The 20769-nt window shown below is 38.3% G+C and overlaps 1 protein-coding gene across 2 annotated transcripts; it reads right to left on the reverse strand.

Annotated features, from left to right (window-relative positions):
* Positions 1–64: 64 nt before the first annotated feature.
* Positions 65–20162, reverse strand: ctps1a (CTP synthase 1a). 2 transcript variants are annotated; one of them, XM_053638147.1, is made up of 19 exons: positions 19945–20162; positions 14800–14980; positions 14467–14637; positions 13101–13201; positions 12895–13011; positions 11419–11502; positions 11209–11289; positions 8286–8437; positions 7906–8038; positions 7655–7743; positions 5680–5774; positions 5536–5598; positions 5396–5439; positions 5207–5303; positions 5038–5093; positions 3322–3418; positions 1646–1790; positions 1412–1511; positions 65–447 (listed from the first exon to the last, which is right to left on the reverse strand). In XM_053638147.1, the coding sequence occupies exons 2-18, from the start codon at positions 14975–14977 to the stop codon at positions 1415–1417; spliced, it is 1800 nt and encodes a 599-aa protein (XP_053494122.1). In that variant the 5' UTR covers positions 14978–14980; positions 19945–20162; the 3' UTR covers positions 65–447; positions 1412–1414. The 2 variants fall into 2 exon arrangements, with proteins under 2 accessions (XP_053494122.1, XP_053494121.1); XM_053638146.1 differs by having other exon boundaries at positions 19941–20161.
* Between the last annotated feature and the right edge of the window lie 607 nt (positions 20163–20769).

Genomic DNA, 20769 nt, shown 5'->3' on the forward strand with positions numbered 1-20769 from the left:
TCACCACCACCTGTTTAACTTCCCACTCAACAGTGGTGCATAAAATGTCAACAACCACAGTCTCTTTTCCTCCTTTTTTTTATTACAAGGACAAAACACATTTTAAACAAACAAACAAACAAACAAACAATGGTTAAATGTATAAATTATGCAGTTGACCTTTCTACATTTTGCCTACTCCCTTTTCTTCATACAAGTTAAAGATGCCACAGCCAAATACAATAAACCTGAATTCACTTGTTTAGACAATAATATATAGTATTACACGCATGCTGCTGAAAATAAAACAAAAAACATGCTTTTGCAGTAACCACCAGATGCTTGGCAGAAAAAAAGTGTAATAATGAAAACTATACACCTTTGCCAATAAACTTGCAATAAAACAGGCTATTCAAAAATCAGAGCCAACTGTTGTGTGCATTTCTTCCTTTGGAAAATACTGCAGTCCTGCACAAAAAAATAAATAAATAAACAAATAAAAAAGAAATGAAGTAAAGCACATGCTTAATTGTTTGTTAAAGGACAGCAAATGGAAGTAGGTATTATCAGGCGATTAATTATACAGACCTGCCAACCCTAAAAGTTCGTGTGGCGCTTGCGAGGCATTGCATTCCATTTCATTGCATTCCATTTCATTTTCAGTAAATGATTTATCCTGGTCAGGGTTATAGTGGTTTAAAATACTAATTTGTTTTTATTTTGAGAACTAGAACCGAATAAGTTATCAACAGCCAAGTGCAAAAAAAAAAAACAAAAACCCAACTGCGCGAGCAGACAGGAATGAGATTTAATACAGTCTCAAAAGCATCAAAAAGTTTAGATAATCAGTGTTCAATGTCTTGGTCACGCTACCATTTCACGATCATCCAGGATAATGTTTCTTCCATTGATCAAAAAAGCTGTTTAACAATTTTGGGCTAAAACTTGGCCGAAATATCAGTATATCCACATAAAATATAATTAACTCATGTTTAGAACATATCCGTCTAAGGTGAACATATGCTGGTAGAAATTTCTGTTAACTTTGAAAGAAAACAATAGCGCCGCATTTTTCAAGCAAGACGAGACATCTATGGGGAAAAAAGTTCATTACACTGTGAGATGGACGAAGGGAGCTTCTTGGGGTGTTGGTTAATATAAGAAAGTTCAAGACACCTCATCGTTCCAGATCTGTTTGGCTCACCTGGTGTTTATATTTTGGGGAGTAAACAGACTTGGTGTATTTTTTGAGTGAGAACTCGTAGTAGTGTGGTGCAATGTTAAAATGCGGAGCTCCAACACAAAATGAGTGTGAAGGTTGGCAGATCTATACATTACACCATACACCAACAGGCATTACACCATAGTCTAATTGTGACCTTTTAAATCAATGTGAACGGTCAAAAAACATGTAAACCACAAACGGACGTACCTTTTATTGGTTTGATCCGTCCTGGGAGATAGAGGGCAGTTTGAACTCTGCGATCTCGGAATCTGGAGAACTGCTGCCACTGCGATCGCTATACATATCTCTGTGGAGAGAGAGCGAGAGAGGAGGATTCAGAAATAAAATATATTCAGGGGAGAAAACATCCTGCATGAGTGGATAAATGAAGCATTTCTGATGTGCTATTAGGAATGCAAGTGTGATGGTTTGACTCCATACCGTGGCGAGAGTTGGCAACCTCTCTGTAGGTAGCTGTGTAGTTTTCCAGCTGCAGCCAGCAGCAGACCAAAATATGGTGGGGAAGGCTTCATTGGCCGGGATGTGAACTCGGGATGGTACTGTACACCCACGAAATATGGATGATCTGTGACATCAAGAAGAAAAATTCGATTCAAATCAAAGAATTGTGCAAATGCAAGCTAAGACGACCAGGCTATGACAATGACCTCACTGTAAAAAAAATTTAAGCATGAAGGAATCTGAGGGATGGACATTTCCGGCAAAATTGCTGTATTTATGCATTTTAAATATTTACAAGACAGATTATCTGACTGAAGACATTCAAGCTACATAAATCAGTCCATACAGGATTCGTGGAGTTTGATCGCTGCGGCCAAAAATGCTTGATTTTGCTGCGTCTTTTTTCAAAATTTGCAATGCAGCTTGCAATTTTTGCGCTTTTTTTGCCGAAAACTATTTGAATTGGCGAAATTGCAATCGCACGAAATTGTTTTGCACGGTCTTTCGCAGTGATGTTTGTTGGTAAATGAGACCTTTTAGCTGTACTCGTGTGCGACGCATGTGAATTGAAGAGGGCTTTGGATTAATGCGGGTTGTGATGACGTCACATGACGTGTCTTGGCTGAAATCTGTGGTAATTGTGAAAAATTGCAAGCTCTTACGAATATTGTGGAGTTTGCTTGATTTTGCGTTAATTTCTGCGATCGCAGAATCCTGGAGGGACTGTATAGAATAACAAACACTAAACATAAATTACAGCTGCATTTTATTTTGAAATAGTCAGATGTTTCATCGACTCATACGGAATGAATAGTAGATGAGAATAGCCTATAGAAAAGAAAACTACTGCCAGGTCCAAAACTATTGACACCCCTGGTAAAAATGGGTAATAAAGTTTAAGAAAATCAATTGTTGTTAATTAGCTTAATCTCACAATGATAAGAGAGAAATCTAACCTTTAATTTGAAGTAAAGTTATTATAAGAAAAAAAAATTAAAAATCCACGCATAAATTATTGGCATCCCTGCATTTAGCAGTTTGTCCCAAACAGAACAGCACCAAGTCCTCTAGTATAATGCACCTATAATACACAAGCACTCCAGATCATTCAGGGTCCTAAATCATCTCCTCGTCAGCTCAACACACCTTCACCTTCAATAGGGTTTAGGTTAGGGGACCGGGATGGCCACGTAAAAAGCTGTGGTCATGAAATCATTTTGTGTTGATTTTTTTTTTTTGCACATAAGCTATATTTTCTGTCTCAATCACCTTATATTTATACATCAGATGGTAAGTAATCTCAGACATGTTCCTAAACACTCAGGTGAACATAAAGTGGAACTTCAATGACAGATTTCTGTCATATTTTCAGATAAAGCTAACTGACCACAAAGTTAGCGTTTTCAAAAGGTGCTAATAATTCAAGAATTTTCTTACTAAATTGTAAGTTCTCTTCTACTTCCAAGACCAAACCTAAAATCCTCTCTAGTCTGACTGATCCAACTTCAGCTTTTGCGAGCGAAATCAATATGCAGATACATTGGTGTATCTAAAATGCTGTGTGAGACAGGAAATGCTCGGTCTTATCAGATTTTGTTGTTTACACATCAAGGAAACAAAGCAGACATGACTTCCTGTATGAACAGCTAACTCACCATCCAGCTCTATAACCTCCATCCTCTCTCCCTCCACATCTTGCCCCACAAAGCGGAAGCCCTTCTTCTCAAAATGCTGCTTCAGCTCTGGATTGACCTGCAGAGGCAAAAGCCACACTTGATGACTTTGTACGTTCATTTCAACATACACAACGTGTCTATTTATGTGCACTCACTAAAGCCTGTTTTACACAGTGCGATATCAGCAGGCTTTTAAGATTAGAACTTGTTACGGTGTCTGAGATGTTCCTGAGAAAACCTTGGCAGAATTCCAGAACAGATTGGCCGTTAATATGTTCATCATGTGAGGTTATACGATGAAGATCTGACTACCTTCTAACTGAGCCTTCAATCGGTGCGATCTGGGATTGTACAGAACACAGACTCGCATAAACAAACATTCTTCAAACTGAGATTTTTTTTCCTGTCCATTAGAATGTATTGTTTCCATTTTTCCCTTTCCATTAACATATTTGTTGCTGTCTCATGACATTCGCATCATTCCACCTATTGGTGGCTTTTAGGTCAACAGTCAGTACATTTATATGGACAACAATAGTTCGATATTAACCCGATTGAGACGATACTCTGATTAAGAAACTAGCATGTAAACAGCGATTATTGATGACCTTCATCCGACTAAAGACAAACTCGAAGTAAACACAAATTGAATTAAGGCGTGTGGAGTATTCCTGTTTTAGTCACATTACAGACGTGTACACACCTTAATCACATTATTAACATCGTGTGGGAATTTTTACCGCCTTTTGCGACAGGACACGTACACACACGGCAGCGCTCAACCGTTTGACAGCAAACAAGAGAGCACGGCTGCGTCCGAAACCGCGTACTTACCTACGATTTAGTAGGTGAAATACACGTATAAAGTAGGCGAAATACACATATTTCAACTATTATATAGTAGGTAAGTACGCGGTTTCAGATGCAGCCCATGATTTCAAGCAGTCGTCTATTTGCACGTATAGCATGACAAATAATTAACCGCACTTGAAACTTTCGTAAAATTAAAAATGAAACTCCCAAAACTGTATACGGTACCACAACGAAGACCAACTGTATGTCGATACGTGAAATTCTGGAGGGAACATCGGACGGTGTGGCGCGGTGACGTAATGACGTGTGCTGTTAATCGATCTATGTTCTATAACATGTAAAACCTGAACATGAAAGAAATATTCTAAAAGAAACTCATGTAAACACCTTAATCAGAATATTGTGCTATGCAGAATAAGGTCAATAATTAGATTACTGCTGTCCATGTAAACGTAGTCACTGAGCCACACTCAGATTTAATCATTTAAAAACATTCTGACACTTCCAGGACTTTGTCGTCGCCTGTCTTTAGTTGCAGTGGCACTAAATTGGCTGGTGGTGCACACGTCACATTACGCGCTCTAAGATGGCACTCTAATTCATTTTTCCATGAGTGATTTTTGTCTGTGACCTCAAACTTGGGCTGAAAATTGTTTAATGTTAAATTTTTGCCATCGAATTCACTGTTTTCAGTTTCAGAGTGTTTTTCTTCTCTGATTGTATATTTTTGTTAATTCCTTTAAAAGTTACATTCAAAACTATTCTGCTTTAAACTGCTTCTGCTTGGTTTTCCTATTTACCCTGCTTATAAGTGAAGCTTGACCGCACCGGATTAATATCTGCTATAAAAGGGGGATAACGGTTCAAATGGAGGCAACATACTTCAAAACGATGTCTGTGCCTTTCATCAACATAGTCTGCACCTCCATAAAGCTTTCCTGCAAGAAGACAATAATTTACATACACAGAACAAAAAAACAAAAAAAACAAAACAGTACATGATGCTTTAAACGTTAAACTTAAATTCATATAATCTGATCTTGGTTCTTACTCAATATGCTAGTCTCGTTCTTGAAAATGGTCCGTCGCTTTCCCAGCCTCATCGTGCCACCCATTTGTCCTGGATTGTGCTCAGGCATATCGATCACCTACAGCACAAAATCCAATATAAATCATACAGCGTTGCTTAATTTGATCCATTCACCTTGCTGCATCTACTTCTTTATTCTCATAAACTCACCACAGGGTGTTTTGATTCTGGGTCAAACTCTGTGGAGTTAGCATCTGTTGTAAACAGAGGATTAGTAAACAATGAAGCTCTACATTTTCTCCAGTGTAAACAGGTGGCAGGAAATGAGAATGAAAAGCAGTGAAACATACCTGCCCAGCCGAGCACATTCCTGGCGAATTCACAGACTGCAAGCTGCATTCCCAAACACACACCTAAACTCCCAAAGCACAGATAAATCACTCTACACATGGGCTCGGTAACTGAAATTCTTCATAAATAGGCTTCGTTCTTACCTAAATAGGGTTTCTTCTGTTTGCGGGCCCAGCTGATGGCCTGAATCTTGCCTTCAGTCCCTCTGACTCCAAAACCTCCCGGTACCAAAATACCACTGCAAGTAAATTGCTATTAGTAGTTAATATGTCTCATTAAATATGAATAATGTGAATTCCATTAATATTACACGCTAAATCAAGGGTGTCCAAACTTTTTTCCCCAAAGGGGTCCAGATTAGACCACATCAAAACACCAGAGAGCCGATTACCAAAATATTATTTAAGTATCATGCAAAATGCTAAATATTTACAACATGGATCCATAAATATATCTACCACAGTAAATTTGATTTGAAATTACAGTCCCCTCTGAAACTATTGGAACAGCGAGGCCAATTTTATTGTTTTCGCTATACACTGAAGACTTTGGGTTTGAGATAAAAAGGTGACAAGACAACTGATCAGAATTTCAGCTTTCCTCATACTTACATGTAGACGTGTTAAACAACTTAGAACATGCTGCATTTTGTTTGAATCCATCCAGTTTTTTAAGCGATCAAAAAGCGATCTTGCTGCCTAGGTGTGCCCTGCTGTTTAAATTGATTGTTTAAAGAATTAATAGCTCTGAATGTCTATTCTTGGGTTCACCTATGTAACCAAATATTGTGTTATTTACTACAAGACTCCTTTCTATAATTTCCTATAATTTTGCTCAACTAAAAATTGGGTGGTCTGCCACCAAAGGTGTCATGTTCTAAATTGTTTAACACATTTTGATGTAAATATCAGGAAATGAAAGCTGAAATTATGACTTATCGTCTCATTCATCTTTTGATCTTAAACCCAAATGTCTTCAATGTATAATGAAAACAATAGGATTGGCCTTGCTGTTCCAATACTATCAGAGGGGACTATAAATTATGAATATGACCTCAAATTATTATTATTTTTTTTTTTTGAGTATTTACAATCAAATCAGGTGGACAGTGTAGGGCCTCCCCCACCCATTTAAGAGAGCAAAAATAATTGGACAAACTAATAACCATAAATTAAATAGTTGGTTGCAAATCCACTTTAAGGCCTCTTAAGAATTCACTATTTCAAGGTTTTCCATGCTTAGTCTGATTTAAAAAAAAAAAAAAAGTTTGATAAAAAGCTGGTTCTGCAAGGATAGCTTCCAGCTGCTTCAGTTTCACTGCCCTTACATCCTCTGATTTTTTTTTTTTTTGCATTACCCTTTGATTTGTTTCAATAATGTCTTAGGATATTAAATTCCTTAAATTACCGTAATCTGCAATAGTTCTGGCTGAAAAAAATTCCTGTTTCCTGCGCTCACTTCTTGTCTGTAGCCATGAATAAATATCCTGAAGTAAATTAATTTGCAGGTGTGGTCAGAGGAAAAAAGGCTCTTGGAATTCAGCTGTATTAACACAATCTCCTGCCACTGTGAGGTGAAAGGAAGAACTGCAAGGAGTTGGCCAGGAGGCCACCTATCACACAAGTCTAAGAGAGAAGCTGTGGCCACTTAACATCTGAAACAGTCACAGAAATTCTAATGGTTTCCACTACAAATATCATTACAAACCATCAGCTAACCATTAATACCATTACCGGTCCTTAATGATATCCACTAGACATAGAATGCCACCAATAGAAGGTAACAAATTACCAGTAGAGACCAACAGGGACCATTACAGTTTCCATTCAAACAAATACAAGTGCCATTGTAACCATTACAAATTCTATGAGGGTTTATATCTTTTGTTGTTGTTGTTTTTTTTTTTCCCCAGCAGGGAATACATACGCATGAGCAATAGAGAAGGTGAGGGCTAAAATGTATACAGCTATTTTATTTTTGGACTTGGGGGATTTTTCTTGAAGCAGAAACAGGATCAGCGCTTTATTTTATTATCAGTTATGAGTCAGCAGCATGCTGTGAGGCTTTGATCCATTGGCTAACCACAACTTCATTTTTATGACAAAGCTGATCACTTACTCTGCACTACATAGCTTCTGCCAAGCTTCATGGTATTTCACAGGCTCTTCCTGCAGAGTAACAGGCTCCAAATCTGCAGAATCGATATACTTTGGGGGGAGGAATGAACGGACACAAAACAAAACAGGATGTTAGAGAACTGACTGCATACAACAGTTTGCCCAGATCTACACTTACAAGTTGCAGTTTCTACTGATCATCATCGATTGTATTTTAACTCAGTATCGCCAGTCCAGACAACACAAACTTACTTTAACCTCTAGTTTATGGTTGATGGCGAGGGCTGAGTGCTCCAGGGCTTTGATAACCGAAGCATACGAGTCAGAGAACTTTGTGTACTTCCCAACCAAGGCTATGGAACAATGCTCCAACAGTCTGTCTGACCTGAGACACAAACACGTGCAAGTATTAAAAGCAAATGAGAAATAAGTTAAGAGGGAAACGTCAGAACACAGCACAAGTCAAAACACAATAAGCAAAATCCAAAAGGTACAATTGTGCTTGTACTCAAACTATTAGGAGTGTGACTTTACTAATGTTGCAATAAACTATAGGATTTACAGGTTACAAAATTGTTTAAAAGGGTGAGCCTACTACTACTATTTTACCAGGTCTCAAATGTCTCACACACCTGTCTGACATCTCTTTCCATTTAGCGAGCATCCTCCTGGGCCTGCCCTCAATGGGCAGATCGAGCCTTCGGCAAAAGAAGTTTACTACACCCTGCTCCTCCAGCAGCAGTGGCACTCTGTAGATGGAGGACACATCATGGACGCATATTACCTTGGTAGAGATGGGAGAATGTACAATTAGAAACATTGCAGTAGATACAATGATGCAATGCTTTATCCAATTCATATAGCCAATGTGGTCCATGAAAATATTTAAATAGTTAATAATTGCCAAATGACATATAGCTCACATATACAGTCAGATCTATGGCTGTAATTCCTAAATGGTTAATGCGATTTTTTTTTTTTTTTATAAAAGCTGAAAGTCTACATTTCAATCACATACTGATTGCTTCATTTCAAATCTATTGTGGTATACAGAGGCTAAAAGTAAAATAAAAATAAATAAAAATAAAAAAAATTTATCACTGTCCAAATACTTATGGACCCTACTGTTTGACATACTACAGATAAACTTGTTCATCCAAAAACAAACAAACAAACAAACAAACAAAGGTTGGGCAATACGGCAAAATATCACATATTGGCACTTAGACATTTTTTATTTACATCTAACATTTTACATGCCCATCACAGTTGTGATCAGGTTTGCTCTCAAAGTGTCAAATGCCAAATGGGAGAACAGCGATAACTGAACAATTGGTCAAATTAGAGTTTAATATCCAGTAGGTTAATATCAAAGCGGTTACTGTGAAAACAAAGGAACTATCCAGTGTCATGGAAACACTGCCAATACACACAATAGTCTGATAAAAGTGTATCGCAATATTAAAAACATGTAACATCCTTTTAACAACTAACCCAATCTGACCCAATTTGCGCTGGACCTCAAGCTGCTCATTCCAGGACTTTTAAAACACAGGCAGATCTGCTTGTGTTCCTTTAAGGCATATTATTTAACTGTATTATAAGAATTTTTGCTTGTTTGTTTGTGATTTAAGGTCATGACAGCTACCTTGGCTATTTTCATGGCAGGGAATTCTCTTGGTTTGCACTACACTTACACTTTACAAGCTTTACACTGTGTCTCATTTACCCATTCACACACACATTCTCACACCAATGGTAGCAGAGCTGCCATGCAAGGTGCTAACTTGTATGGGAGCAACGTGGGGTTCAGTGTCTTGCCCAAGGACACTTCGGTATGTGGAGTCATGTGGGCCGGGAATCAAACCGCCAAACCTACGATTAGTGGACAACCCGCTCTACCACCTGAGCCATAACCGCCTCCTGTATTCATTCTCGTGAGTGAGGGGAAAAAAGTATTTGATCCCCTGCTGATTTTGTACATTTGCCCACTGACAAAGAAATGATCAGTCTATAATTTTAATGGTAGGTTTATTTGAACAGTGAGAGACAGAATAACAACAAGAAAATCCAGAAAAATGCATGTCAAAAATGTTATAAATTGATTTGCATTTTAATGAGGGAAATAAGTATCTGACCCCCTCTCAATCAGAAAGATTTCTGGCTCCCAGGTGTCTTTTATACAGGTAACGAGCTGAGATTAGGAGCACACTCTTAAAGGGAGTGCTCCTAATCTCAGCTTGTTACCTGTATAAAAGACACCTGTCCACAGAAGCAATCAATCAATCAGATTCCAAACTCTCCACCATGGCCAAGACCAAAGAGGTCTCCAAGGATGTCAGGGACAAGATTGTAGACCTACACAAGTCTGGAATGGGCTACAAGACCATTGCCAAGCAGCTTGGTAAGAAGGTGACAACAGTTGGTGCGATTATTCGCAAATGGGAGAAACACAAAAGAACTGTCAATCTCCCTCGGCCTGGGGCTCCATGCAAGATCTCACCTCGTGGAGTTGCAATGATCATGAGAACAGTGAGGAATCAGCCCAGAACAACACGGGAGGATCTTGTCAATGATCTCAAGGCAGCTGGGACCATAGTCACCAAGAAAACAATTGGTAACACACTACGCCATGAAGGACTGAAATCCTGCAGCACCCACAAGGTCCCCCTGCTCAAGAAAGCACATATACATGCCTGTCTGAAGTTTGCCAGTGAACATCTGAATGATTCAGAGGACAACTGGGTGAAAGTGCTGTGGTCAGATGAGACCAAAATGGAGCTCTTTGGCATCAACTCAACTCGCCGTGTTTGGAGGAGGAGGAATGCCGCCTATGACCCCAAGAACACCATCCCCACCGTCAAACATGGAGGTGGAAACATTATGCTTTGGGGGTGTTTTTCTGCTAAGGGGACAGGACAACTTCACCGCATCAAAGGGACGATGGACGGGGCCATGTACCGTCAAATCTTGGGTGAGAACCTCCTTCCCTCAGCCAGAGCATTGAAAATGGGTCGTGGATGGGTATTCCAGCATGACAATGACCCAAAACACACGGCCAAGGCAACAAAGGAGTGGCTCAAGAAGAAGCACATTAAGGTCCTGGAGTGGCCTAGCCAGTCTCCAGACCTTAATCCCATAGAAAATATGTGGAGGGAGCTGAAGGTTCGAGTTGCCAAACGTCAGCCTCGAAACCTTAATGACTTGGAGAAGATCTGCAAAGAGGAGTGGCACAAAATCACTCCTGAGATGTGTGCACACCTGGTGGCCAACTACAAGAAACGTCTGACCTCTGTGATTGCCAACAAGGGTTTTGCCACCAAGTACTAAGTCATGTTTTGCAGAGGGGTCAAATACTTATTTCCCTCATTAAAATGCAAATCAATTTATAACATTTTTGACATGCATTTTTCTGGATTTTTTTGTTGTTATTCTATCTCTCACTGTTCAAATAAATCTACCATTAAAATTATACACTGATCATTTCTTTGTCAGTGGGCAAACGTACAAAATCAGCAGGGGATCAAATACTTTTTTCCCCTCACTGTATCTCACCTGTTCGGGCTCCACATGACAGAACATGGAGATCTTCTCCTTCACAGAGTTCTCAAGCGGAGTGCAACAGCGGCACATGATCTTAAGGAATTAAAAACAGAGCTGTAATGGCATAGAAACTACGCAGCCGGAGTTTAACAGCCGGCCTGCGTTACCTGAATTGAAATAAATGTTGAATATGTTTAAAATGCACATAGGAAAATGGCTCACCAGGTCTGGAGAAAGGCCGAGCCCTCTCAGCTCCCTCACACTGTTCTGCGTGGGTTTGGTCTTCTGCTCACCTGTAGCACTAGGCTAAATATATAAGAATATAAGGCAAATCAGATATTTTAACCACATTAAAACAAAAACTGTTTAATAATAGTCTAACTCTTGGCATATGATATTTTAATTTATGTAGCTTAATAGATACTAAAGCCACTGATTTATAAAAAGGATATAAACCTAACACAATTAAATAAATCTTACAGTTAGGAGCCTTTAGAAAAAAAATTTTTTAGCCATTAAAAATAAATTGTGCATGCAGTTCCTAGTCATACTGACCATGATTACATATTGGAAAAGACATAATGTACATAAAAAAAAAATAATCCAGTAATTCCAGTAGTGTGAAAATAACTTTGATTAAAACAGAATAAAAGAGGAGCACATAAAGAACACATACACTCATTGCCTACTTTATTAAGAACATCTGTACATTCAGCCAGTCACGTAACAGCAGCACAATGCATAAAATTATGCAGATACAGATCAAGAGCTTCAGTTACTGTTCACATCAAACACCAGAATGTGATCTCAGTCCCTCTGACTGTGGCATGGTTGTTAGTGCCAGATGGTTTGGGCTGAGTATCTACTGGGATTTTCATGCAAAACAGTCTCGAGTTACACAGAATAGTGCGAAAAACAGAAAACGTCCACTTAGTGGCAGTTTTGCAAGCAGAAAACATCTTGTTGATGAGAGATATCAGATGAGAATGGTTCCAGCTGACAGGAAGGCCATGGTAACTGAAATAACAACTCTTTGCAACTGTGCTGAGCAGAAAATGGGCTGTTGTAGTTCAGAATGTTGTGTGTTCTGTGATGCTTTTCTGCATAAAAAGTTATTTGAGTTACCATAACCTTCTTGTTCAACTTGAACAAGTCCTGGCCATTCTCCTCCGACTTCTCTCATCAACAAGGCGTCTCCTGCTGCAGAACTGCCACTCACTAGATGCCTTTTTTTTTTTTTTTTTACTCCGTTCTGTTGTGAGTTGTGTGAGTAAAATCCCAGATCAACGGTTTCTAAAAATACTCACTCCAGCCTGTCCGGCACCAACAACCCTGCCACGGTCACCGATCACATTCCCCCCCCATTCTAATGTTTGGTGTGAACATTAACTGAAGCTTTTGACCTGAATCTTCATGATTTGATGCACTGCACTGTTGCCACGTGATTGGCTGATTGGATAACTGCTTGAATGTGCAGGTGTTCCTAATAAAGTGGATGGTGAGTGTAAGTGGTATTATCTACACTGCATACAACTAGGGCAGAGTAAAGGTCTCGAGGTTAGAGCACTTGGTCAAATACAATAGAAAAGTATTGGGGGTGTGAAGGTGAAAAGATCGACAGAATCACAATTGTATTTCATTTTTATATCATGCATTACACTGTATTTTGTGAATAGAAAATCACAAGTGAGTGCTCACCTGGGGAACAAGACTGACATGAATGTTACAGAAATTTTGCTTCTTCACTTTAAACTGGAACTGTCTGAACGCCTCGATGAAAGGCATGCTCTCGATGTCTCCGACAGTGCCGCCCAACTACACACACACACAATGTACTGGATTTAAGCAAAACCATGAACAGGATTTGTGAATATCTCAAAATATTTAGCCAAGTTTAAACTTACTTCAATAACACACACTTGAGGTTCCAGTCCATCATCATCCACAGGAATCTTGGCTTGCTTCATCACCCACTCCTGAATGGCATCTGTTATGTGTGGCACCACTGAAATATAGTTTTTACTTATATAAATGGTGATTCAATTTGACTTTTACAGGATGCAAGATGGAATGTTGCCCTCTCTGGTTAAAAATAAATAAATAAATAAATAAATAAATAAATAATAGCTATTGCCAGCTACTTGTGGAAAATAATTTATAATGTATGCCGTGCTGCACTTTTCCTCCACCGCATGCATTAATCTCCTACAAGCACACACACACACACAGAGAGATAGAATTCAAGGCATGCGAACCAAACAACAGTGGGATGCAACTCAAGTATTCCCAATTTGTGACTGATCAATATTACAGACATAAGAGATTCAAATAACTTCACTGTTCACATCAATGTAACCATCAAGATTACTAAGTGCTAACAAAACCAATCAGCAAGAGATCGTCTTTTAGCGACCAACAGCTCGTTAGTTCTTACTGCGTGTGCCTGATCAAGCAGCAGCATGCATTTAACTGTGCTCTCTCTCCATTACCATAAACAAGGACCTATCCTACAGAATGAGCTACTCATCAAACATTAACTTGCTAGCTAGAATATCTCAGATTAAAAGTAAAAAGAAAAAAAAAAGTAGATCTGCTGTAAATATAGCACTCAAAGTAAAATACTGCTGACATTTATTAGAAAAATATACAGTACTGACTGTACCATGAAAATGTACTGTACTTGTTTAAATGAAAAAAATAAATATGAATATATGCTAACAATTAATAAATATTAAATTAAATTATAGAACCATCCAGATTGAACCAAAAAGTAACATTCCAAATAACAAATAAAAATAGAGACGTCCAAAATGAATTAAAAAACACTTCAAATAACACAACAAAATGTGTCAGTGATAGTTTTTATTTAGCCTCTAGAGGTTGCTCTCGTACTGTATAATGACAGAGGACCCTTCTCAGCTGCTCCCACAACGGACGCAACCGGGAAAAACTATCGGTGTGGATTTTTGACGATAACTTATGTTATTTTTATCGACTTATTGGTTATAACTGGCAAAACCGATCAATCACTCGACCGCTGCACCACAGGCTGAAAGTAGGGGCTGTCCCTGAGGCACTGTGCATCTCTGTGGCTGTTTATACACAGCTAGCTGACTAAATCTAACAATTTCTTTTTTTAATCTAAATCAGCATTTTTTTTTTTGCTCCAGCCTGTCAAAAATATTTATGCCGTTTCTCTGGATATTCTGTGCGGAAATTTTTACTAAATTCACTATGCGTGTGTTTACTGTTTGACTCGTATAATCTTACCCTGCACGGTCTTGCCCAGATAGTCTCCTTGTCGCTCTTTGTTAATGACCGACTGGTAGATCTTGCCGGTTGTCAGGTTGTTGTCTTTGGTTAGACGGATGTCCAAGAAGCGCTCGTAGTTCCCCAGATCCAGGTCCACCTCTCCTCCATCATCCAACACAAACACTTCACCTAAACACAACGCAACCACAACATTGAGTCTTCAGCTCAACATGTTAAAGCAATCGGTAAGCTAAAGTCCTGTCCCCTTTGCTAAGCAAATCAAGAACTAAATCTAAATAGACCTCTCCAAGGATCCCTTGGTATTAGTATTGATTTAGTGCATTACTTTACCATGTTCATAGGGAGAGAATGTCCCAGCGTCAATGTTGATGTACGGGTCAATTTTAATGGCTGTAACATGAAGGCCGCATGACTTCAGGATAGTCCCGACACTGCTGGCGATGATGCCTTTCCCAATCCCTGAGATCACACCTCCCGTGACCAGAATGTATTTCATTGTGGCGTTCATAGTCTGCAAGACAAAATGTGGACTTTAAGAACCCGAAAATGGTCAACATGTGGAGCAATACTTTCGACTGTGAAAGCAGATCTATTATAGACCCTTATCTGACCACTAGTCAATTAACAACAAATACCTTTGCACAATGCAAGGTCACATGGGCACAGTTTGCTAGTTCTTGAGTAGGAACGGGACCACCACAGAACTACTACTCTATAGATATTATTTAGATAGTAGACCATTCACAGCAGTGACACTGACAAGGTAGTGACGCATTATTGTTGGTTGCGGTGATACAAGTATATCAGGTGCAGCATTTTATAGTCACAGCTGGGTAGAGAAACCGTTTGCCAAGCAACAACATCCAGCCACCTGCATTCTCCAGTTAGAAACTGAGCACTGATGAAGGGCTGAGGAGGAACTGTATGTCTACAAGGTGGACCAACAGCTGCAGCAAGTATCACCATCGTGTTATTACCATAGCAGTGTCCAAACCCCAAATAATATCCGATCAAGAGATAGAAGGGAGCTGACAATTGTGTACAGTATAGGATGAGCTACATTCATTAATTATGCATCCACAAAGTGAATATATATTCTAGGTGGAGTATACGGCAAAAATAAATGTTATAGTTGAAGATTGGGTTAGGCAGAAAGATTTTTTAATTTTTTTTCCAGGCTGGCTCACAATCCACAATTTTATGATCAGGATCATTTTTCATGTTGGTTAAGACTCTTTTGCAATTTACTAAACAGAACTAAGGTTAGTGTCCCTATATTGATAAATACAGCTCTACAAGGAAACATAACCTCAAAGGAAATACAGAATTTCACACCGACTGCTTTATTGGTTTCCAACAAATTTTTACGAAAAAGTGCACTTCCTAACAAAACTGATATCTATAATAATTACACTGATATCAAATACATCTCAAACGTAGATAACATGTTTTATAATGTTAAATAATAATGTACAGCACTTCTATTCATGTCTTTTCTTTCTTTCTAAGCCCAAAGGTTATTCGGAGGTAAGTGAGTATTTCTATATCTTTAAGTACTGAATACATTTGCTGAGTTTTTATTAGGGCTGCACAATATATCGAAATTATCAAAATATCGCAAATGTATGCATCGTGATGTGTATCTCACAAGGGCTTATGATAATGATTTTAACACGTCAAAAAGTTCAAAAAGCATGAAATACGCAGTTAGCAGAGAATGCTTTCTTTTCCCCAAAAGAACGTCTGTTTGTTATATCATTTTCAGTAAAAAAAAATCTCTTAAATTGATTTTACACACTTACGCAATACACGATACGTTAATGCTATAATTTAACAAGTTATCGCATTTTTCTTCAATATCATGCAACCCTAGTTTTTATTTAACGTTTTTTATTTTTAAATGGGCAGCTTATTAAACCATATTAAGGATCAACTATTGTTAAAGTTCAAATAAAACCCTAGTTTTCGACTATTTTAATGGGTATTATATTGTTGGTCGGGTAAAACATCATGGCATCAATGATGTCTTTCCAGTGCTTTTATTTATATATATATATATATATATATATATATATATATATATATATATATATATATATTATATATATATATATATATATTTTATATATATATATATTTTATATATATATATATATATTTTATATATATATATATAAAATATATATATATATATATATTTATATATATTATATATATATATATATATATATATATATATATATATATATATATATATATATATATATATATATATATATATATATATATCTCTTCTCAAAAGAACGACCTTCAAATGCTTTTATCATCAATCTTTTCTTTAGCACTGTTTCTGGAAGCCGTTCTGTTGCACTCGGGTGCGTTCCCCGCGTTACCTGGCTTTTGGCATACTCGTCAGTGGTGCTTCATTTTGAGCTTGAACAGGTTCATCGTGCCAATATTCGTATATTTTGCAAGCCGCCATTGTTCGCACAGTGTCAGTTGTGTAAAATCCAAACCAGTTCCATATAATCGATGTTGAAATTTGTGAGTTGTGAGTCATGCTGCTGTGATGCCAAACAAAACAAGGAGAAGATGTAAGCTAAGGAACTGCCTGTTCTTGGTTATTACTGGTTTGTTCGCAAACCGAGAAAACAATTTAGGGATGTCCGAGTGTTTTCAATGCAATGGACAAAACATGTTCAGTAACAAGACTTCTCTCTGGAAAAACAGACCATGGAGATTTTTAATTTTTTTAAAAATTGTTGCTGAGTATACGACAAAAATATCATATCACGATACTTGAGGACATTTCTACAATATGCAAAGCGTCTTATGTAGGGATGCACCGAAATGAAAATTCTTGGCCGAAGCAGAATATAATGAAAAACTTGGCCGAAAGCCGAATACCGAACACGTTTTTTCCAGTTATTTTGCAATTTTTTTCACCATTGTATAAATTAAATAGTCAAAATGTGCTTTTTACTATTTTGTCTTGCTTTTCAAAGAAAAAAATCAATTACAAAAACTACAATTTCAAAATATTTATTTAACACTGAACATTTTTTTTTTCATTCCATCGGGTATAGGCTACCAACAAGGAACAATATAACTTTAAAAAAATAAATGAGTAAAATAAAAATATTTTTATGTGGCCATCTTTGAGCCCCCCTTGAATAGCCGATGTTAGTCTATAACTGACTGCTGAAAGAATGTAACACTCTGTAGCCTACAACAAAAACGTGCATTAAAAAGTGCAGTGACAAGAGTGCAGAAAATGGTTCTATACGGCTGATTATATTTGGGATATATACCACTCGCGTCCCTGTACACCTCATGGAGTATTATAGTAGATATAGTATAGTTAGATATGTTGTTAATGTTATGGTCCTTGATAGATTTAGTTAGTTTAAACTATAGATTAGTTCATTTAGTCCCCGCTGGTTTTTCCACTCCCAGTCCACAGTACTAGTTCATGTTTCTTGTTTTGACCCTGTTTTCTGTGACCGCAACGTAGATTCCTGGTTTTCCTCCGTTTATGCCCGTTTGCTGCTCGGCCGAAACCTTTGCCTGTCTTGACTACGTTTTTTGGATTACGATTAGGATTTGTCTGCGTGCACTTAAATAAATACGTCTTTACCTGCTTCCGTACTCTACTCCCTTAAGTCTCGCGACGTGACAGAATACTCTGGAACAGAAACAAAACAAACCCACGTGTCCACAGTAAACATTCTAAGAGCACGTATCTCGTGCACGTAGCTCGTGCATGCGCACGCCCCCTCATCGAGGTCGTGACATTCGCGTGTCTCACTCTGGTTGCTAGGCTATTTGGTCGCGTCGTCAAACACGTCATTGTCCGGTCAAATTTATTCAGCCTTTTCACTTACTCGGCCGAACACCGAAAATGCTTTTTTTTTTTCCTTCTATTTTCGGCCGAATAATTTCGGTTGCCGAACATTCGGTGCATCCCTAGTATTATGATATATAATTTAGTTAACAAAATCTCCATAAAAAATATATTTATTACTGTTTTAATGTTAACCCGAGTATGACAATACCTTTCTTTAATACTTTAATTTCCTTTTCTTTCATCAAATGAACAGCATCCATTCAGTACCCTATAATTTGTAATTATTAAAAACGTAAACAATACATCACCATACCAAGATCTCAGAAAAGTGTATCGTGTAATCATTTATCACAATATCCCTATTATATCTATATATCCCAGCCCTAATCATAACCTAGTCATCATATAATCGCTCTGCCTTTACTTAAAGATATTTTCACAATACGTATTCATGGTGGAAATTATAAATTCATTAGCTAGCCTATGACATAGTATTAATTGCACATTTCAACTTTTTTCACACACAATTCAATGAAATTTTATTTGTATAGCGCTTTTAACAATGGACATTGTCTCAAAGAAGCTTTACAGAAACATGAACACAGGATACAGATTTTAAGTGTGTGAATTTTGAGAAAGCAAGTGGCGAAAAACTACCAAAGATGATATGAGGAAGAAACCTTGAGAGGAACCAGACTCAGAAGGGAACCCATCCTCATCTGGGTAACAACAGATAGTGTGAAAGTAAAGTTCATTATTGTTTTTATATGAAGTCTGTTTTGTTGGAACTAGTCTCCTGTTCACTAAAAGAGACAAGGAAACATCACTGGTACTGGGTCTCTAGTCTGGGTATTACTGGGAACGTGATCAGTGGATTGCCCATGCCTGTTGAACGGCAAGTTCATCAGATGCCCATAATGCACTAATTAATAGTTGACTTTTCTAAGAACGTGCTATTAGTTGCATCACTATTTCAAAGGTCAAAACCTTGAGATCAGATTGTCTCAAGCAGTTGTTTATACAATCCTGATCCAGATCAATGCAAGTGCTTTCCAACCCCTGGCCATCTGATGTCTCTGCATTTCACATTTCAGCATTTTGCTGAGTTGCTGAACACGTGGATCAGCTCCTCATCATCACAGAGCATTAACAAGCCCTAGCTGAGTTAAGCGCGTGCCACTAAAAGAAAAAGTGCAGAATGGGAGCTCATCTTGCTGTGATGTCATTCAGCCTTGTGAGACACCTTTTTGAACCCCAAAGATGCAAGCAGAACGACAGACAAAGACTTAAACCGCTATTAAAATGTATATTATACATATATAAAGGTAAACACGTGCTGCATTTCCGTAAACAACTCGACACGCGCGCTGGCTTCATCTTTCAAAGCTCGCGAGCATCTTCTAGCCATATTCAATATAATTCCAGCTAAATGCATTAAAAATGCATTTAGCATATGACTTCATTCACAGTGATGTATGATCAGTGAATGATAGGCGAAGAATGATCTTCACAGACGGTACCAGTTTTCACTTTCTCAAATCAAACATTTATTCTAACCCATAATGCAGCTAGTGAACTTAAAAGACTTAAAAGACACTTTTCCATCACACCTTGTCAGACTCACCTACTAGTAAAGAAGACACAGTCCAGATGAATGTAAATATATCCGTCACAAGCTTCCTAGCTACGACAGTGATCTGAGTTTAAAGAGAGGGAAGAGCACGTGCTGAGATTTCAGAAACTCCAGAAGAACACCATGATAAGACTGCACGTGCTAGTGCTCCTGAGAACCCGGAACAAGGCAGGAAAGAGCGCGAAGACATTAGAGAGCCATTCCTCTTTCAAAATAAAAGACCCTGCTGCAACGCCCATGAGAGAGAGAGCCAGCGCCAGCGCCAGCGAGAGCGAGAGAGTGTTTGTTTGTTTGTTTGTTTGTTTGTTTGTGTGTGTGTGTGTGTGTGTGTGTGTGTGTGTGTGTGGTGGCCTGGGAAAACCCTTTTATGTGAGGAAGTGGGAGTGCTGAGGGAGCTGCAGTATTGCTGATTTTCAGGATTCCTTTAACTGCAACTGCTAAAAAAACAAATAATTATAATAATAATTATTATTATAATTATAATCCATCCATTTTCTACACCACTTATCCTTCAGGGTTACGGGAACCTGGAGCCTATCCCATGGAGCACAAGGCGGGGTACACCCTATACACAGTGCCAATCCATCGCAGGGCACAATCACACACATATCCACATACCCATTCATACACTTTGGACATGCCAATCAGCCTACCATGTATGTCTTTGGACTGGGGGAGGAAACCGGAGTACCCGGAGGAAACCCCCGCAGCATGAGTAGAACATGCAAACTCCATACACACAGCAGCAGCGGGAATCGAACCCGCAATCCTGGAGGTGTGAGGTGGACAGGCGAACGTGTTAACCACTAAGCCACCGTGT

The sequence above is a fragment of the Ictalurus furcatus genome, chromosome 12, assembly GCF_023375685.1.
Source record: "Ictalurus furcatus strain D&B chromosome 12, Billie_1.0, whole genome shotgun sequence".
NCBI classification, from domain to species: Eukaryota; Metazoa; Chordata; class Actinopteri; order Siluriformes; family Ictaluridae; genus Ictalurus; species Ictalurus furcatus.